At 46.5% G+C, this 21,973-nt stretch overlaps 1 protein-coding gene across 1 annotated transcript; it reads right to left on the bottom strand.

Annotated features, from left to right (window-relative positions):
- Nucleotides 1-77: 77 nt before the first annotated feature.
- LOC308160282 (acidic mammalian chitinase-like) lies at nucleotides 78-14,981 on the bottom strand (the record flags this gene model as incomplete). Its single annotated transcript, XM_080534200.1, has 10 exons — nucleotides 78-154; nucleotides 2,572-2,640; nucleotides 3,079-3,211; nucleotides 3,660-3,776; nucleotides 4,102-4,287; nucleotides 4,592-4,709; nucleotides 4,851-4,975; nucleotides 14,384-14,522; nucleotides 14,611-14,769; nucleotides 14,884-14,981. The coding sequence occupies 10 exons, from the start codon at nucleotides 14,979-14,981 to the stop codon at nucleotides 78-80; spliced, it is 1,221 nt and encodes a 406-aa protein (XP_080390326.1).
- Between the last annotated feature and the right edge of the window lie 6,992 nt (nucleotides 14,982-21,973).

Below are 21,973 nucleotides of genomic sequence, written 5' to 3'. Positions count from 1 at the left end.
TAGAGGGTTTTTTCCGCTCAACTCGTGTAATGCATCTGCCATGTGCATACAAAGGTGAGCCTCCATCTCCTCTCGTTTCATTGTGTTAATCTGATCCCGATGGCTTTATGCTTGTTCTCTAGGCCAGTGGTCTTCAACCGGGCGTCCCTGACCCCTAGGGGGTCCGCAGAGGTACTGCAGGGGGTCTGCCAATTTCTGTCATAATAATTGACAACTTTCACCAAAATAATCAGTGAGAATTAAAAAATATAACAAAAATGATATTGAGTAAGGTACAAGCATTAATAGGCAATCATAAGCTACTTTTGACAAAAACAATTTACAAAATAAATTATGCCCATGATTCTAGAGTCTAACATAACGTCAGCTGGAAGAAAAAAAAAGACATGGATACGGTTATCATTCAAAGACAATGCATCCGACGGCTCTAACCTGACAGCCGCTGAGGAAGATCAGCTGATCGACCTAACCACAGACAGTACACACAAGAATGTGTACGAGTCACAGCCTCTCACCCAGTTCTGGATCCATTGCCAGAAATACTTCCCCCAACTGACAGCAAAGGCCATGGTGAGCCTCTTGCCTTTTGCAACAACTTATCTTTGTGAAAGAGGATTCTCCTCCCTCACCTACCTGAAGAGCAAATACAGTTCCAGACTGCAGCCTGAGGATGACATGATGCTCTGCCTGACAACCTCCACCCAGGAGGTAGGCATACCTTGCTTCCTGAAGCTAAAAGTTTCATTGTTGAAAAATAATAATAATAGAAAATATAAGCCTCATCAAGATCAACAACAACAACAAAAACAATAATAATAATAATAATAACCAATCATAATTATGCATGAACGTTTTATCAATCATAAACACATATAGGCTAATAACCCAGTATATAAATAGGTTAATATGGTGAAATAAAAGGTGAATGAAGTAAATATAAAAGTTATTATAGGCTTTAAAATGTGAGACATTTAAAAATATATATTACATGTGGGGGTCCCTGTTCTGTTTGTCTCTCATCCAAGGGGTCCTTGGGTTGAAAAAGGTTGAAGACCCCTGCTCTAGGCCTACTTGTTCTATACTTGTTCTCTACTCGCAAAGACTCGCGAGTCTTTCGTTGGATTTTGTTAAGAAAATATCCAATTGCAATTGGAGCACTGGCCGGGTTCTGTCAACTGTTTGCACATAATCACGGATTTCATCCACTGATGAACCCTATGTAAAAGCTCTCCGTCTCTTTCGCTCAATTTCACCAGCGCATCATTTCCCATTGTCCAATTATTGCCAATTGTCCAATTATCTAGGTAGGCCTACATCTTGCATTTCTTTATCTCTAGCCATGGCTGTGTTCGTTAATACGGGTTGAGAGATTACTCCAAATTATCAAAACACGGTTTATTATATCGGAAATAGGCTTGGTTTATAACGCTAATCAATGATGAATTATCTTCAGCCAGCGCCAAATGTGGGCCTCTGACCTTAAATATGCGCCTAGCAAGAGTCAATATATCTTTCATTAAGCCTGTACCAATAACCAATACCACCAAATTAATTAATTAATTAAAGGTAGGCTAATTTACAACCAGTATCACATAGAGGTGCACCAAACTGTAGAGCGGAATCTTTCTACAATCCGTTTCCGTCTATTATAATATGGCAGAGATTTCTATGTTTCCTTCATATAAAAACATATCTTATGTTGATAATCTGACCTCAAATTAATTATCACTGTATGCACAGAAATATTGAGTCGGTGCTTATTAGGACAAGGTAAGGTCAACTAGAATGAATCAGTGAGGCTTTAATATAATGTACAGTTGTACAAATCTAGTACAAGGCAACTACTTATATTAGTAGAGAAAAGTTACATTCTAGTATAGTTAATAGAGAGAGAGAGAGAGAGAGAGAGAGAGAGAGATATGATGATCAACGATCATTATAACACACTGATACTTACATACTTACAACATGAAGACAACAGCACCCAGGAACAAAGATGACCTCACTCACAGAACTCAGGAAAAAAATATTTCCCCCAACTATGCTCTCACTCCCACCTTTATACCATTGAACCCAGGAGCCATTGTTAAGGGCCAGCCAATCACCATTCACCTTATTGATTATTATTATTATTGATTATTGATTTTCAGAGGCAGAGTTGGGGGTTTTGTGTGTGTGTGTGTGTGTGTGTGGGTCCTCTCCCTCAGGGACCCTAGGACTTTTGTGTATAATCAAGATTTTTAATGTGTCCGAGTTTTCAAACCGAGTTGTGGGGTTTTGAACATTCCATCATTCATTTTCTATGAGATTTTTTCTCCACAAAAAGTGGAATTGTGGGTAAACCGTATTCCGCAACCTTCCACCGGACAATAGCAGCGCGAGTGGGAACAAGCCGCACGCTATGACACCTCTCATGTCTACCTAGTGCCAAAGGAGTAGCCTGTACAATTTTTGCTATAATAATAATAAATATATATGGACAATAACAATAAGTGTTGCTTGCTACTGCAAGCACAATAACTAAGTATTTATTTTCCAGCCCACCAGGCCTGCCAGCACAGAAACCCTTACCAGGCTCCACCTCGGGTGAAGACGGTGGCTCGCGTTCTGGAGCGGTTGTAGGTGGCACAGGAGGCAGGTCTGAAGGAGAGAAGTATTCAGTTTATTGAGAGTGGCACTTCAGTAGCACAAACATTTTATTCTGGATAAATATAAGAAACCAGATTGCCAAAAAATATGGTTGTATATGTAAAACTAAGTATTTCCTTTCCAGCCCACCAGGCTTGCCAGCACAGAAACCCTTACCAGCCACCGTCCTGGGTGGGGTCGGTGCCCCTGGTTCTGGAGCGGCTGGAGGTGGCAGAGGAGAGAGAGCGGGCAGAGGAGGCAGAAGAGGCAGGTCTGGAGGAGAGAAGTATTCAGTTTATTGAGAGTGGCACGTCAGTAGGACAAACACTGGATAAACCAGATTGCCAAACAAATATGGTTGTATATGTAAAACTAAGTATTTCCGTTGATATCGGTGCTGTTAGTGTATTTGGTCAAATATAGAATGAAAGGAATTATTGATTTATTTACCAATATCAAGGAGGTATTTAAGATGGCTGGTCAGGGGGTAGTTGCCCAGTCCACAGAACTGCCCGGCAAAATCGTCCAGGTCCAGAGTCCAGACGAAAGCTCCTCCAAACTTGTTGTCTTTTAAATAACGGACCTTAGGAAAGGAAGTGAGGGAGTGAGAGGATGAGAGAAAACATGGAGACGGAGTGTCAGTAGAGTCTACTGATGACTTTGATACAGTTGCAACACCTAACAGTAGATTAGATTAGATTCAACTGTATTGTCATTGCAGAGTACAAGTACCAGACAACAAAATGCAGTTTAGCGTCTAACCAGAAGTGTAAATAGTGATATAGTGAAAAACATGTTATTGTAGATATATATTGTGCAAGTGCATGATACTGTAGACAAAATAGGATATGTACAGTTACGAAATGAGAAGTACAGTATAAGTACAGTAGGTAGTAGGTATATGTATATATATATATATATATATATATATACAAACACAGTAATTAATCCCTTTATACAAACATGCTAGGATCCGAAACCACTGCATTCTATATCCCTTACTTCTAAGCAATACTGGTAGGTCTAAATACCTTTGTTGCATAGCTCTCCTCGTTGTCAAATCCAAGCCACTCCTTTGCTTTAGTAGCATAGGGAACCTTCTGATCATCAATCCACTGGACACTGGTTCCTTGGAGGAACGTGCAGATCTAGAAACAAGATGGGCAACATGTTCAGATCAAATGTCATGAAATTAAGTACTGTATGTCACAAGCCTGAATCAATCAATCAAACAACGTTATTTATATAGCACAAGTCAGCATTGAAGGCAACCCCAAGTGCTGAACATAAAAACAATAGTAAATAAAGAACAATACAATAAAACAAGAGGTAGGAGATAAGAAATAGGAGTAAAAGTGCAAGTTCAGATAAACACAAGATAAGAGCAATTTTTTTAAGCCCGTTTTAAGCTTTCTTTTAAAGAAAAACACTCTCTGCCACCCTCGAGTGGGCCTAGTCTGCCTGAAGTTTTACCTCATAGTAGGACAAGAAGCCAGCCTCCTTGGTGTAGCTGCCGACGGAGGCATTACCGCTGGTAGGGGCTCCCACCCCACTAGTAGCTTCAGAGGCTAGGCGGAACACACGCCCATATGTAGCAAAGCCCATCCTCAGCTTCTCCACAGGGGCGCCCTGGTCTCGCCAGTACTTCATGGCATAGTCCTGGCAGAAAGATGGAGACAGAGATAGAGAGAGAGAGAGAGAGAGAGAGAGAGAGAGAGAGAGAGAGAGAGAGAGAGAGAGAGAGAGAGAGAGAGAGAGAGAGAGAGAGAGACACACACACACACACACACACACACACACACACACACACACAGACAGAGAGAGATCTCTTGAATTCGATTTACATAAACATGCAAAACATGCATAAACATGCAACGCTCATATTTGATATGACTTTGAAATATAGACCACCAGCATGATGTAGAATGTGCAATTTAATCCAAATCAGAAGCTGCTTTCTCACAGTGTTGCTGAGGTCGCTAGTGTCTTGGGACCCTCTGTACAATGGGCTGTTGTGTCCTGTGACAGTCTCCCAGGCACCATGGAAGTTATATGTCATCACACTAATGAAGTCCAGGTATCTAAAATGGCAGGCAGGTTTGGAATGGGATTTAAATGGCCGGCAAGTCCACTGTCACGCAAGCATGTTATGTTACTGGGTCATAAAATGTATTGCATTAAGAATATGAATATGAATACTTTGATTTTTTATTTATTTTTACCTGCTTATCTCTGCAATTTCATAGCCACCATCGATGTCTCCTTGCCAAGCAGTCACTGCTGCAGCGAGCATTAGTCTGGGGCGGCCAGTGGTCTTGCCCTCAGCCTCATAGGCCTCCAGCAGCTCCTACAGTAGAGAGAGGGGTTTATTACACAAAATAATCACTTTTATTACACCTTACTGTACAAGTACACAAGAGTAAAAATCTTTGGCTTTGGCTCCTCAACATTGCAGCATTCAGATACAAAAATTAATAATGACGTAATAATAATAATAACATTATAATAATAACAATTATGATTATAATCATAATTATAATAATAATAAGTAACGTAAGTAAGTTTAAAAAGTACACATTGAGAGAGTAATAAAGTGATGGAGTGAAAGTGAGTTTCGCTGTGCTTGAGCAGCCCTGGTTGTTGTTAAAGCCCCCTTTGGAGTTTGGGTGTACTGCAGGTCTGCGCGTTCTTTTGTCCTTTTGTTGTTGCCGTACCCCGTGGTCGCGCTAGTATTCCACTACCATCTGAAGGTATGTCCACGATGTAAAACGCTCCTCGTATTTTATTATTTGTGTGGAGAATCCTGTAATATACGGTGAAAATGTTGGTGTAGTACTGTGCTATTTGTTTTTACATGTATTGTGATGATTTCTGTATAGTTTATCCACTGTAGTATCCACTGATTGTACGTTTGTGAACATTTTGTATTATACCAGAGTTCTGTATGTTGGCTAGCAATGTTTCACATTTCAGTTCCCGCATTTTTGTTGCTAGCTCAGATTATATAAAAATGTATTGTATGTTATTTTGAATACGCAGATTTGCAAGAATTACAGACACCAGAGGAACACTATGTCTTCCATACAGGTATGTTGCTCCACATGTTATTTGTAATTGTTATTTGTAATGTTTGCATACCTGTCAACCCTCCCGTTTTTCACGGGATTCTCCCGTATTTTACCTTTCTTTCCCGCGGTGCTCCCGTTTAAAAATCTCCCGTATTTTTCACCTATAATATAATATAATTGAACACTTAATTGTTAGACATTAGTTGGCGCATGTGCACAATCGTTATATCCATGTCGGAGTCCATCTTGTTTCCTCTCGTTTCTTGTAAGAAATGGCTTGACTTGTTGTAAATTGAGTCCTGTAACAGTTTGTTTCAATCAGCAGAGATAACTTGTTCTGTTACTAATCTGTTACACTAATTGTGTGTGGGGAGGGGGATTAACATTTCACAACGGGGGGGGCGTGACATCGATGTTACATACGTGACATCGCCTGTTAAATTTCCACTCAGTGTTATTCACTTATAATTCTAAGCTCACGAACTGACACAGGACAGCTGGCGTCTCTCTGTCACGAGACGCTTGACGGTTCAAACTGACAGTTTGTCAAGTAGTAAATCCCAAATCAGAAAGCGGCTGGTTGGCTCGGCCAAGGGAGCTCGTAGACTAACCGATAGTTACCCCCGTTTTCGTGTTGACAGACTCGGTTTGACAACGCAGCCACGGAAGCTAGTAGTAGTAGTAGCTATTTTGCTAGTGTTCGTAAATTCGGCTGCGTTCGTACATTCGCTCCGAGAGCGCCGAAGCGCACACTGGGTCCGACGTCATAAAGGGACCGAGCGCTTCGATTGGACGAGAGGCGTTCCACGAGTGCTGGTCAGAGTTCCAGCGCGACTTCACGAGCGTAGTACAGTGAAATATACACTCAAATAAAAATAAAACTCCCACCTCAGCAATTCTTTTGCAAAAAGATCAGCATATTTGCCTTCTCTGGCAAAATACGACACCTCTCTTGACTTTTTTTATTGTCATTTTGACTTTTGTTTTGTTTTGACATAATTGTCTAATGGCACAGATTTATAAACATAAAGTAAACAAATATTGTTTTCACGTCACTTTACCTGAAACAGGGAGATTCCACAGTGGAAAAGGAATGCAGTCCCTTGACCACAAACCTGGTAACAGCCCTGTGAATTTCCTCCACCCTGTCTTTGGTCAAAGTTCCCTTCTTTGCCAAGGTGAATGGCGTCTGAGAGATTCAGTATATTTCAGAGTGTATATTTCACTGTAATATTATATATATATGTATATTGTGCCTCAGTCAGCAGGAGTTTTATTTTCATTTATTTTAATTTGAGTGTATATTTAACTAATATATATATTGTGCCTCAGCAATAACAAAGTGAAAAGCTGTTTAATGTTGTCGACCGTGTTATTATATATATATATATATATTATATGTCATTTTAAAAAATCAAAAGTACCGAATTAAGTACCGTTTCGGTACCGGTACCGTTTTTAAAGTATCGGTTAGGTACCGGTACCGGATAAAACCCAAACGATACCCAACCCTAATTAAAACATCTCCATGCATGTTTGCGTTTCGGGTGCAAGCTGCCATTTAACATCACAGAAGAAGAAGCTGTTCCCGCCGGATGTTTTGTCAGACCCACAACACAACGCACGTGTAGCAACAACAAGTAATTTGATTGGACAAGAGGCATTCCATGACTGCTGATCAGATTTCCAGAGCGAATTTACGAACGCAGCCGAAACCACTCGCAGACTCTTTTTTTTTCATAACACGAAACTTTACGTTTTAAAGTACCCACTCGATATAATAAACAGCAGTTTACCGATCACAAAATATTCATAATTTGTGGATTGTATTTACTATTCTCCTTTGCGCCTCCTGAGCAACGACTCCAGGCGGATGTGGCAGGGGGTTCAGCAGATGACAAACTTCAGAGCCAACAGGCTCACAGCCGCAGAGGACGACCCCCTGCTGGCGGGAAAGCTGAACACCTTCTACGCCCGGTTCGACGAGGGGCGAACGGAGGCAACCGCAACACAAACACCACTCTCTCCAGCTCTCAGCAGCCTCACCCTCACAGAGCATGAGGTGAGACGCGTACTGAAGGCGGTGGACCCCAGGAAAGCCTCGGGGCCGGATGGCGTCCTGGGACGGGTGCTGAGAGACTGCGCCGACCAGCTGGCCGGGGTTTTCACCAACATCTTTAACCAGTCCCTGTCCCAGGCCACCGTCCCACCCTGCCTGAAAACCTCAACTATCATCCCAGTCCCGAAGAAAAGCACGGTGAGCTGCCTAAACGACTACCGCCCGGTGGCACTCACACCAATCATCATGAAGTGCTTCGAGAAACTAGTCCGGGCCCACATACTCACACGCCTCCCGCCCAACCTGGATCCATACCAGTTCGCCTACAGAGCCCACAGGTCCACAGAGGACGCCATAGCGACGACTCTCCACGCCACTCTATCCCACCTGGAGAGGGGAAACAGCTACGCGAGACTGCTCTTCGTGGACTTCAGCTCCGCCTTCAACACCATCCTTCCAGACAGGCTAGTGACCAAACTACTAGACCTGGGTCTATCACACTCTATATGTGCGTGGATCAAGGACTTCCTGACCGACCACCCCCAGAGGGTGCGGGTGGGCCCCCACACCTCCACAGCCCTCAGCCTCAGCACTGGGTCCCCCCAGGGCTGCGTGCTAAGCCCCATCCTCTACAACCTCTACACCCACGACTTCACCCCCGTCCACCCCAGCAACTACATCGTAAAGTTTGCAGACGACACCACCGTGGTGGGATGTATCTCGGGGGGGGACGAGGCGGCGTACAGGGATGAGGTAGAGCAACTGAGCAAGCTGTGCAAGGTTAACAACCTGCTGCTAAACAAGTCAAAGACCCAGGAATTCATCGTAGACTTCAGGAGGAAAAAGTCAGAGATCCAGCCCCTGCTCATCGACGGAGAGAGCGTGGAGAGAGTCTCAACCCTCCGATTCCTGGGACATCACATGCGGGATGACCTGGCCTGGAAGGACAACACAAAAGGCACCATCAAGAGGGCACAACAGCGGCTATACACCCTGAGATGCCTCAGGAAAGAACACAACAAGCAGGAGATACTGGTGGCCTTCTACCGCGGCGCAGTGGAGAGCATCCTCACCTACGGCATCTGCAACTGGTTCTACAGCTGCACAACAGCGGAGAGAAACGCGCTACAGAGAGTCGTGAGAACAGCACAGAAGATCACCGGCGCCCCCCTCCCCTCTCTGGAAGAGCTGTACAACACACGCTGTCTCAGGAAGGCCTCCAAGATCTCCAGGGACCCGACCCACCCTGGGCACGTACACTTTATCAGGCTGCCCTCGAAAAGGAGGTACAGGACCCCGGCCGCTAAGACAAACAGACTGAAGAACTGCTTCTACCACAGGGCCGTCAAGGCCCTGAACACAGCAAAGGCCTAAGTTCTGGGCCCAGGACAGTCCGGACGGATTGTATGGCAGCTAGTGCTGAGGCACAAACATGTACATTTCAAGCCTGCAAACTGTGACACTTTAAATAACGTGAAAAAATACTTTTGTGCAATATGACAACCCTAGTTGACTATCTGTGCAGTATAGTACAGTGGATTGTGTACATAGCCTTTATTTATGTAAACCAGCTCCTTACCTTCTTGTGATTTTATTCTTTTTCTAAATGTGTTTTTTTTCCCTTTCCTAACACCCCTCCTAAATTTCGTTGTTTGGTACCTGTACTGTAGCAATGACAAATAAAGTCCATTCCATTCCATTCCATTGCCATAGGCTACTGGTAAGGGAGACTTTTGTAAATACGTTCGTTTTGGGATGTGTTCGCGTTTGGGGCTGTGTGATCATCTAATTATGTGTAGTTATGTGTTTCTAGCATGTCGATGTTCTATCAGAATGTTGTGATGTTATCAAAATTAAGAAGATGAATGGCTGAAATGGCGCAAAGTGGGGAAAAACAGATACGACATCTAAATGCTGCAACACTGGAACCACGTTATGAAATACCAGTTAACACAGATATCCTGAATGCTGCAACACTGGAACCACGTTATGAAATACCAGTTAACAGATATTGTGATGTATCGTTGATGAATTGGGGGGGGGGGGGGGGGGGTACGGGGGGCAAAATATTGTACGGTTATCAATACGTGAGTTACCTTGCGATTCCCACCCCTAACTTCATCCCTGTGTGTTGTCAGCCACCGTGATTTGTAGAGTGCTAGATCCAGACCATACAAACTGCACAGTTTACAAGCTAATGTTGGGTAAATTCGCTAGAACTGGTTCAGAAGAAGAAATCGGTTATCAATACGTGAGTTACCTTGCGATTCCCACCCCTAACTTCATCGATTGATTGATTGATTGATTGAAAACCTTTATTGTCCCCAATGGGGAAATTTTGTTGTCAAACAGCTCAGTTAGGGCAGAAAACATTCAATACAGAAAACAGAAAACATTCAATAAAATACATAAAGCAGTGCAGGCTCAATAAGTAAAAAGTTCCAAAAGTTCCAGCTCCAGGTCTCCCCCACCCTGCAGGGCCTGGTTGTAGAGTCAGAGTGCAGCTGGAACAAAGGACTGTCCAAATCTTTTTGTACTTTGACGGGGGAGAACAAATCTGTGGCTGAACTTGCTCCTCATCCCCGCCAGCTCGCAGTACATCGGGTGGGAGGGGTTGGCCAGCATGGCCACCAGTTTTTTCCCCATCCTCTGTTCTGCCACCACCTCTAGGCTGTCCAGCCCGGTCCCCACCACAGAGCTGGCCTTCTTCACCAGTTTGTTTAGCTTCGCAGCATCCCTGGCACAGATGTTTCCACCCCAGCAGGCCACGGCGAAGAACAGAACGCTGGCAACCACTGACTGATAAAACATTTGCAGCAGCTTGTTGCAGACACCGAAAGACCTCAGCCTTCTCAGGAAAAACAGTCTGCTCTGCCCTTTCCTGGGAAGAGCCTCGGTGTTGTCAGTCCAGTCCAGTTTGTTATTAATTTGTACTCCCAGGTACCTGTAGGAGTCCACCCTCTCGACTTCCACCCCCTTGATGGTGATGGGGGCTGGGGTCCTTCTCTTCCTCCTAAAATCCACCACCAACTCCTTTGTTTTGCTGGTGTTAAGCAAAAGGTAGTTGGTGTCGCACCACTGCACAAAGCTCTCCACCAGGGCCCTGTACTCCTCATCCCTGTCGTCTGTGATGTAACCGACGATAGAGGAGTCATCCGAAAACTTCTGCAGGTGGCACTGGTCGGAGCTAAACTGGAAGTCGGAGGTATAGAGGGTGAAGAGAAAGGGTGACAGAACAGTTCCCTGGGGGGCACCGGTGTTGCACACCACCACCTCAGACTGACAGCCCTGCAGTCTCACATACTGACGCCTGTCTGTGAGGTAGTTGTGGATCCAAGCCGTCAGGGAGTCCTCCACACACATCACTGCTAGTTTGTCAGCCAGCAGTGATGGCTTGATAGTGTTAAATGCACTGGAGAAGTCGAAGAACATGGTCCTCACCATGCTCTGTGGCCTCTCCAGGTGTGTGTAGGCCCTGTGCAGCATGTAAATGATGGCATCCTCCACCCCCATGCTCTCCTGGTATGCAAACTGCCGGGGGTCCAGGAAGTCCTTCACCTGGGGCTTAAGGTGTTGCAGCACTAGCCTCTCCAGGATCTTCATGACCTGTGGTGTCAGGGCGACAGGTCTGTAGTCGTTTGGGGTGCTGGGCCGTCCCTTCTTTGGCACTGGGACGATGCAAGAGGTCTTCCAGAGCTGTGGCACCCTCCTCAGTCTTAGAGATAGACTGAAGAGATGTTGGAATGTGTCCGCCAGCTCTCCAGCACACACCTTCAGAACCCTGGGGTTGATGTTGTCTGGACCTCTGGACTTGTTCACATTCACCCTGGAAAGCTGCCTTCTCACCTGCTCAGATGTTATAAAGCTGTGAGTACCGGTGTCTCCAGGTGTGAAGCATGCTCCCTGGCTCCTGGTGTTGGTAAGGGGAGGCAGTTGCTGCTGGGGTGTGAGGGGGTCAGGGGGAGTGGGGGCTACTGTTGCCAGGGGTGCGGTACATTGGAGAGGGGAGGAGAGGGTCGGGGGCTGTGGGGGGTGACAGGGGGATGGTTGGTCAAACCTGTTAAAGAAGCAGTTCAGGTCATCCGCCTGCTCTCGGGTCCCCTCCACCACAGTATGTGGCTGCTTGTGGCCCGTGATCTTCTTGAAGCCCTTCCACACCTCCTTGGAGCTGTGGGCCTCTAGCCCGCCCTCCAATTTCCTCCTGTATTCCTCTTTGGCTGCTCTCAGCTCCTTCTTCACCTCCTTCTGAGTGGCCCTGGCTCCCTCAGTGTCCCCTGCCTTAAACAGCCTCCTCTTCCTTTTCAGAAGGTTCTTGATGTTCCCATTTATCCACGGCTTGTTGTTAGGAAAGCACCGTACCTTTTTAATGGGGACGATGCTCTCCTCGCAGAACTTGATATAGTCTGTGACACAGTCTAGCAGACCATCTATGTCCTCCCCGTGGACTCTCTGGAACATCCCCCAGTCGGTTGTTTCAAAACACGCCCTCAGCTCCTCCTCCACGTCTTCTGACCATTGCTGGACAGTCCTGGTGGTGATAGGCAGCCTTTTTATGATAGGGGTGTATGTTGGTTCCATCCAGACCATGTTGTGATCGGATGCCCCTAGTGGCGGGAGTGTGTTGTCAGCCACCGTGATTTGTAGAGTGCTAGATCCAGACCATACAAACTGCACAGTTTACAAGCTAATGTTGGGTAAATTCGCTAGAACTGGTTCAGAAGAAGAAATCAGTCCATCGTCACTTACATCGTCGTCGTCGATTAACCTTTTAGGTGGTTTGGTTATCCGATAGTGGAGATTCAAGGGAGTCAATAATGTCATCCACATCCATTGGTTGCACAGAGCTCACCTAATACCTTAGATCTCACACCCCGGTCAAAACTGTTAATGTTAGTATTAATATCGCGCAAAATCATGCAATGCGTACCAAATACTGACATGTCAATCCGGACGGTAATATAATTATCAGAGGACCTCAGGGTTTGCTGAAAAACAGTAGGTAATTCCAGCCGGAATAATTACTGGGGTCCCCGGAGTAAATCACTGACATGGTCGGTCCGGACGGGATAAAAATTACCGAATTGCCCCAGGTAAAACATATATTACAGAGGTCCTCAGGTAATTGATATGCTGTCCGGACAGGGCTATAGAGATAAATAAAAGTGGTTGAAAGAAGTTTGCCTCCTGTTTGACCAACGTTACACATGCAATATACTACAATACAGTACGGTCAGGGTTTGACGCTTACCTTTTCCCCAGGTAGCACTGTGCTACCATGTCAAAAAAATTAGTAGCACACCAAGAATTTCAGTAGCACAATGAAAATTGCGCAATTTTCGTATGACGACAACAAATTATCATAATCATAACATATCAGAATTATCATAACCGGCTCTTGGCCGTAATAAAAATGGAGACTCACACAATGTAAAGGGGAAGTAAGAATATTCATTTATTAATAAATGATTCATGAATAAATAAATAATTAAGCCCAGGCTTTCATATAAAATTCATAAATTCTGAGCAATTAAATGCAAAGAATGTCTGTGGTCCAGCAGTCTTGATAATCTGGTCGCCTGGCCCGCTTAGAGCTATCAAGCCATCTTTCAACCGCTGGACATCTTTCAAACTGCTCAAGCGGAGGCCCCTCCAAACTGATTCGCATTAGGTCTTCTGTGGTAGAAACGGCCAGCCTACTTCTGGTTGCACTTTTAATGCGGTTCTGGGCTGAAAACCCCCTCTCACATTGGGCAGCCGAGATTGGGAGCACCAACATAATTTGGACCAGTTCCAGTATGTTCTAAGGGGAGAACAATTTTCATTTTTAATTAATTTTTAACCCTCACCTCTCACTATTCAAAAACAACATACATACAATAATGGAGATAGAACCTTATAATTCTAATGTCACGATAATGCAAGCCGGTTGATGGACTATAAATCCTTCCTAGTTTCCTTCATCACCAGACTATTAATAATGCGCCGATGAGACACACGTGGTGATGCAATAACGCAGGGATTAAGTAATGCTCTAATAGCCTATATCATTAATCATGTTTTGTTTATGCACTGAAGAGGACACTACTCGTCCTAATGTGTGTAGAGATGCACGTCAATCCTGTGAAATAATGCAGCCATTAGTATGTTGCATATGATTTGTGGCTGTAGTAGAATCTATCCATTAATCCAATCAAACGTCTTTGCATTTGAATAGGTTTTACAAGGCAACATGAGTGACAAGGGTACCGTCTCACCTAAGGAGAAAGAGGGGGCAGAGAAGAGGGGGCGTGGAAGGCCTAGGAAACAACCCCAGGTGAAAAGTTCTGATGCAAGTATCATTCACAGGAACACTTTGAACGTGTAGTTTGCTCTAAATGGGGTAGTGGTGGTCTAGTGGATAGTGAGTTGGACTTGTGATCGGAAGGTTGTGAGTTCAAATCCCGCCTGAAGCCACACCACTACAAGTGTGCCCTTGGGTAAGGCACTTAGCCCTCAGTTACTCCAGGGGGAATGTCCCTGTAATTCGGAATTGTAAGTCGCTTTGGATAAAAGCGTCTGCTAAATGGCAAAATTACAATAAACATGAATGTGTTTAAGTGTAGGGCTATCTGGATCTACTTTGCCTTACTTGGTAGTCTTTCTTATAGGGGTCCTTTGTGAGGAGAACCTCCCACAGCTCAGCATAGCTTTTGTCGCTGAAGTTCTCGCTTACGAGTACTTTCAGCCCTTCCCATTCCTGTTGCAGGGCAGGAATATCACACCCCGCTCTGAAGGATAGAAGAGAGCAATTGGGTTAGCACATATGCAACTAGTGTCTCACGTCTGTCAATGCAATGTCTTAAAATGCATTCTTACCCTGTCAGAGGCTCATGGAAATGCCTTGTCAGATCTGCAACGCTCTCATTTCCATAAGTGAGTAGGCTGGCTTGGTCTTTTGGCCAGGCATCAGGGTTGAAGACTTTGAAAGAGTCCAGCGTAGACTTGACGCCCTCATCTGACACCAAACTACCAAACCTAAAAAAGAAGATTTATTGCGATGTCAACACAATCGATTTGTGATTTACCTTGGTGTGATGCTTTTAAAAACAAAAGAGAGCACAGAGCTCCTTTAGTGTTTGTTGCCCATACCTCGCTTTGATAGCATCCATGCTGATGTCAATGGCAGCATCCACATGTCGCTTCAGCTGTGGATGTGTGAGGCCGTTCATGTTCCCCTTCAGGGTCATTCCCTTCAAAAGACACACACACACACACAATCTTGGTTGTGACCATAGCAGTATTACACAATCATGGTTGTGACCATAGCAGTATTTCATCCTCAAACTTTAAATGTTTTCAGTTCAGTAGTTAACTTACCAGGAACAAAACCTTCATATGTTCTTTTGATCTTTGTCTCCGTCCTCTTCCTCCTCCGTTTGGCTCGTGTAATTGTGTTCTTCGCACTCATCACGAGAACACACTGTACATACTTTGTGTTTTGTCCCCCGCCCCCACCTGTGGTGTATGTCCCCACCTGTCCTACCCGCTGTACATACCTTATGTTTTGTTGTATTGTTCTTCCCATGATGGATGTATTTTTATCTTGTAGATAGTAATAGTTATTTGTCTGTATTATCTTGTAGATAGTACTAGTTTTTTTGTCTGTCTTACATGTAACGATGAATTGAGAATCAAGGACCCCAATTGAAATAAGCCAGTGGCTTTCTTGGGTTTTCTTCTTTTCTGGTGCGCACTGGGTATGGGCCATTAGGCTCCAGAACCATCGGTTCTCAAGGCTACTTACTTATGTGGTCTTGACTACCTGTCCACTTTCTCATCTGGTTCTTGCTCTCTCTCTCTCTGGTGTGCCGACACCATCCTGCTCTCTCTCCTTCTCTCCCTCCCTACCCTCCTCTCTCCCTTTTGCTGTCAACCAAAAGGCAAACATAACAACCAGAGTATTTATAATCTAATAAGAGGCATAAATTGATCCATATCAATTCATAACATAATTATAATTGAATATTGGATTGCTGTGGGCAATCCAGTCAGATAATCATGTCATTTTGACTTTACTCTCTCACCTGAAAAAAAATCGTATGTCCAACTATAAAAAACAGACATTTCCAATGCTTCAATCAACTGTCCATGTACTGTAAATATGCCATTATGGTATTACCATGAAGCCCAACTCTAGCAGAATAAGAAAGATAGTATATCTACTTTAAGTAAAATAATAAAGTGCCTCCAGTTAGCTCTTTAGCTGGCAAGTGTGCAAGGAGACTAGCTCATCTCATCACCTCTGAGCTAGCTAGCTTGCTAGTTCTTTGACACTATTCACACTATGGAACTATAGTCAGACACTTTCTAGTCACGATAATAACGACCAATTTTAACCAACTTTCTCTGTCAGAACACTCAGCAATTATATTTGCTAACGTTTGAACTTGCTTACTTTCAATCTGCAGACATCACAGCCGGCAAAAACCATGGACACCATGGACACCCAGGAGGAGACTGATGTTATGAAGTCGCCCTCTGCTCCAAAAGGAAAGGGTGGCCGGAAGAGAAAAGCTGACTCTGAGCCCAAGAGTGAGTTTGAGTGAAAGTGTCTTAGAGGCATACAGACTCCTGAATTTAGTTGCTATGCCATAATGCTATGCCATATTGTTCATTGTATTTTTCCTCCAGAATCTACTGCCAATTCCAGGGTCACAAGAAGCTCTGGAAAACAATCTACTATCTTATCAATGTTTTCAAAAGTGTGAGTATTGTTGCCTTCTCAGGATTGTTCTCTTGATATTTCAGGCTCTTGTGTTTTCTGCTCGAGAGCAGCGGTTCCCAACCTGTGGGGGGGAAAAAAAAGGTTTTATTTACATTTTTTTGTTACAAAAACGTTTTAATTTTAAAAAGATAAAAAATCTTGGATTGAACAGCCTTGATCGTATTGTGTGTGGTGTGCGCCGAAATTTCCATCCGAAAAGAAGAAGTCAGCTCGCTTCTTGATTGGCTACATTCCATCCCGGACTCGCGAGCAGGGTTGCCAAATGGGATAGACATTTTCCACCCTAACCACAGTCTAAAACCGCTAATTCCACCCAAAAAACCAGAGCCCATCTGGCAACCTAGTCGGGAGTCGGGAGTTGCCCACACACATAAGGATGTTTGGTCGTAAATATTGAACACATACAACATTTACGATCTTGGTATTTGATCACCTGCTATATAAAACATCGCCGCTCGGCTTTAATGGTTTAACCGTTTTTTTGTTGTTTTTTTTTGCCACGCTCCCTCTAGTTTTTGGTGAAATTACGTTTGAGCGCTCGTGCGCGTTTCGTGCGCGTGCACACGAAGAAAAAATTGCGCGCGCCCTGCGCGCTGCTGAGTGGGCCGCGAATACTGGAGAGATCTGTAAAGTGGGCCGTGAGTACTAAAAGGTTGGGAACCGCTGCTCTAGAGTAAACTTCTCTCTCTCCCTTACAGTCAAAAGCGCAAGTCTGATGAGGTGAATGGAGATGCTACAAAAGCTGAACCGGAACCAAAAAAAGAGGAGCAGGACTCTGAGGAAGAGGTGAGATGTTCTTGCTGTGTGGGGCCCATTTACACCTGTCCTTTCATGTAGACACAATCACAATATGGACAGTATCTGGATACACAATGTTTTAATGCAAGGTTTAAATGGGGTCTCGGTGTCCACCCTGAGGGCGGGGGGGGGGGGGGGGGGGGGGGGGGTACATTAATTGGGTGTAAGGCCCTGCAACAGTCTAGTGTCCTGCTACACAAACGGGAGATGGGGATCCTGCGTTATGAGCCATTGCTGGTTCATGTGACCTGGTTTGCACAAGGTGTAGCCTACTTACAGTTCACATAAAAAGGTAAAGTATGCAGGTTCCCAGAGAGCTGATCTGTGTTGTGGTAAATGGTAATTTATTTATTGTGTTGTCTGTTTCAGAGTGAAAAGCCACGGGGCTTTGCCAGGAATCTTGACCCAGAGAGGATCATCAGACAGCAGACAGACAGCAGTGGTGAAGTGATGTTGTTGATGAAATGGTGAGTCTCACATGCACAAATGCCGACCTTGAACTTGTTGTCCCCACTCAAATCACACATTCACTCGTATTGCTTTTTGTAGTCACTTTGGAACCCAACTTTGTTTGGAACCCAACTCTACATGGCAATACTTGAAATTGGGGGTGTTCATGATTAACAGTTATTAGATTACGTCTAATGATCGCAAGGTCGGCAGATCGTTGGTTCGAACCCCGGCTGGCTACATGTCGAGGTGTCATGGGCAAGACACTGAACCCCAAATTGCTCCCAATGAGCAGGTCAGCACCTTGCATGGTAGCTTGCCACCATTGGTGTATGAATGGGTGAATGAGAGGCCATTGTAAAGCGCTATGGAATAAGGCGCTTTAAGTCAGTCCATTTACCATTTAGATTAACAGTTGACTAGAAATGTAACCGGTTATTCTTATTGATTGATTTGATTAATTTAGTAAAATAACATTGGCAGATGGTGGTGGGTTGATAAAACCAGGTGTAAGTTTGATAATAATTTTTTTTGACTTTCTGCTGGGTTTTTCCCTAACTGAAAAAGGGTCTTAGATGGGGGTCAGGGGAGAGTTATGGCTGCTAGGGGTTTTTAGGACGGCTTTTAAGGCCCATTCCCGATTCCCTTCCCTACGGCTCGTTTTGGAGTGCTGCTTACTTTGGAGCCAAGGCCTCTGAACAGAGCCACAAGGCGTAGGTAGTGGTTGAAATCTTTCCCATTTAAATGGGACAACCCTTCAAGACCCTGATGGGTCATCAGCAGTGTCATAGAAAAACATTGACGTTAGTGATTCATTCACAATTTAAGTTTTACACTATCAATCGATCAAACACGTCAAATCAAGTCATCAAATAACAAATAACAATTGTTATGAAGGCCCACAGTTTTAGAGCCAGTTTTAGTTTACCCGAAATTCAGCCCTTTTGCCCTGTTATTTTCCTTTCTTATTTTTCATACTATTTCTGTACGTTTATGAAGGTGTATGTATTATTATTGTACTGTTTTATGTATATGTTTGATGACGTAGTATATCCGGGGTGTGTCCGTGACCCGGATGTTAGGTTCGGTGGTGTAGATATAAGAGTCAGTGTGTGAGGAGAATCAGAACGAGAGAGTAACGAGAGAGAAGCAACGAAGTCAATCTAAGATGGCGGATTCCGTAACACGCACCCCGTGCTGAAGCGGACCACCAAAAGTGATTATCGAGTTCAGAGCCACTGTAGCCCGTTTAGTTGTGTTCCCGTTAGACAGCCTTGCCAGCCGCCGGCTGTTAAACGTTGGACCAAGCGAGACGCCAACTGGACATAATCGTCGCCTCCACGAGCGGACTGCGACCGAACACTGACTCCATCGGAGCTTCGACGCGGACCACCGGACCTGGGCCCTTCACCTCGTTGTGGACCACGAAGACGGCCCTTTCCCTCCGCGTTGCTACGTCACCCCCCCCCTTTCGTCTGCTACCTTCATCGACGCACATGCCATCCAACCAGGCCTCAACGCGCACCACAGCCCTGGACTATAAGCCTGTTCAGGCCAGAGACTATGAGTGAGTGATTGAGTGTGTGTGTGGCCGGCGGGGAGGGAATATATATCTGGGGATGTATACCTCAGTCCTGTAAATAAATGTGTTGTTCAGATGTGATACCGTTACCGTGTGTTAGTTGTTTGTATGCTAATGCTAATTACAAGGCTAATGCTAATGCTAATTCCAAGGCTAATGCTAATGCTAATTCCATGCTAATGCTAATTCCATGCTAATGCTCAACGATAGTAACTGCTAGTCTAACGGTTTGCTGGCGCCCCCTGCCTGTATCCTCCTACACTGCCTATCTAGCTTAGAGTTAGTTAGATAACCAGCCCCTTCCTAAATTATACAGTCCTTTTCAGCTACTCCCTGGTTACAATTGGTCCTTCGAGCCGGATAGGTAGTGTAGTGATAGCATGGCTGAGCGCAGCCAACCAGACCAGACAGTTACCCCCCCTTCTCCGCCCCCTGAGCCAGAGCCACGACCACAGAGAGTCCCGCGGTTGCCTCCGAGGTTACAGGAGTATGAGCTTGAGCTCGAAAGCTCACTGAGTGGTAGCGAGGAGCGCACTCCACGGGATACAGTGGTCGGAGAGGCCGAGGTGTCCGCCGGCGCGCGGGTGGCTAGCACTGAGACAGCCCTCAAAGAGCACCAGCCTGAGGATGAGATGGCAGAACCGCAGGGTTTTGCCGTGGAAACGGAAGAGCAGGAAGGAGAGGCCCGGTCCGACAGCGCCTGCGGGCGGAAGAGGGAGGGCCTCAGCCTTAACGATCTGCCTCCCAGTACGGCGCGCTCGAGACCTAGCTCCTGCCGCTCAGTGGCTTCCTCCCGGTCCAGGGTTTCCGTGGGCAGTTCTGCCTCTGGGGCGGATAGCCTGCACTCCAGAGGGAGTAGTGCCGCGCTGTCCGAATGTATGCGCCAACAGGCCGAGATGGCGTTAGAGCGGGAGCGCCAACAGGCCGAGACGGCGTTAGAGCGGGAACGACTCCAGTTCGAGCGTGAACGCCTCCAGCGCCAGGAGGCGCTAGAACGCGAACGCCTCCAGATGAACGGAGCGGAACGCGCGGCGGAGAGACAGCGCCAGGAGGCGCTAGAACGCGAACGCCTCCAGATGGACGGAGCGGAACGCGTGGCGGAGAGACAGCGCCAGGAGGCGCTAGAACGTGAACGCTTCCAGATGGAGCGCGACCGCCTCCAGACGGAGAGACAGCGCCAGGAGGCGTCAGAGAGGGAACGCCTCCAGATGAACGGAGCGGAACGTGCGGCGGAGAGACAGCGCCAGGAGGCGTTAGAGAGGGAACGCATCCAGTACGAGCGCGAGCGCCTCCAGATGGAGGGGGCGGAACGCGCGGCGGAGAGGCAGATGGCGAGAGAGCAACTGCACGCAGAGAAGATGGAGGAAATGATGCAGACCATGCGCGACGTGTGCATCAGCAGAACTCCGTCGGCCCGTAGCTCCAGAGCATCATCCGCACGGCCCTCTCGAGTGCCATCTCCTGAACCCCCCGCCGATGGCTCCATGACCCCCGCCATGACTGTCCAACTACAGGCCCAGCTGACCACCTGGAAGGAAGAGGACCAGGGACCCGACCGCTACGCGGCCCAGAGGGAGCCAGCGTCGCTGCCCGGGAGGGGAGCCATCCCCCAAGAGCGTAGCACACCCCTAGGTCCTCCAGTGCACCAAAATGCATGCAGGCCGGACACCCAGACCGTCACTCCAGCCCCGATGATCCACTACAGGATGTTCCCCCAGGTGGAGGGACCCAAGTTCCCCTTCTTCAAGGACGAGGACCGGAGCCAGTATGTGGAGCTACGCATCTGCCTAGACACGCTCTTGGACGACTCCTGCTCAGAGTCCTACAAATATGCGATTCTCCTTCAGCATGTGAGGAACCCCAGAGCCCACAACATGGTACTGGCCCATGCCTCCGCACCGACACCTTACACCAGAGCGCTCGCTGACTTGGATGCCCGCTACGGTCGTCCCTGGAACCACGCCCTTGCTGAACTGCAAGCCCTCGAACAGCAGGCCCCCATCAAGGATGACCGGGCGCTGGATGACTTCGCGCTCCGCGTACACACCTTGGTTGGAATGCTGAAGACGCAGGGCCCAGCTGGCGCCAGCGAGATCAACAGCACCTCCAACGTAGAGCGGCTGCTCCGCAAGATCCCACGCTTCCGGCAGGAGAGGTTCCGGCGACAGCAGCGCGTTCGTAACCCCGGGAAGTTGGGTCTGAGCATGGCTGCCTTCGCGGAGTTCCTACTGGAGGAAGTGCATGACACCAACGTAGACGCCATGGGTTACGCTGAGCCGAAGAAGGAGAGGGAGAAGGGAGACCGCTGGGACCGGCCGAGCTCGAACAGAGGACGCCCAGTAGGAGTGCTGCACACGGAGGAGGAGCCTCGGAGAGAGAGGAAAGCCCGACCTGAGGGAAAGGATTCCTCTCAACCCCCCCAAAAGGGACGGAGAGGTCCACCGCCATGTCCGTACTGCACCAGCGAGCACTGGTTCAATGAGTGCAGTGACTTCAACAACCTGAGTACCGAGGACAAGCAGAGGTGGCTCGAGGAGAACAAGAGGTGCTGGAACTGTGGGCGCGACCATCTGGCTAAGAACTGCACCTTGAGGAGAAAGTGCAATCGCTGTGAGGAGGTCCAC

Source organism: Nansenia antarctica, assembly GCF_963989245.1.
Source record: "Nansenia antarctica genome assembly, chromosome: 6".
NCBI classification, from domain to species: Eukaryota; Metazoa; Chordata; class Actinopteri; order Argentiniformes; family Microstomatidae; genus Nansenia; species Nansenia antarctica.
The sequence above is the reverse complement of the archived record's forward strand: the minus strand, read 5'-3'. Positions and strand labels throughout refer to the sequence as shown.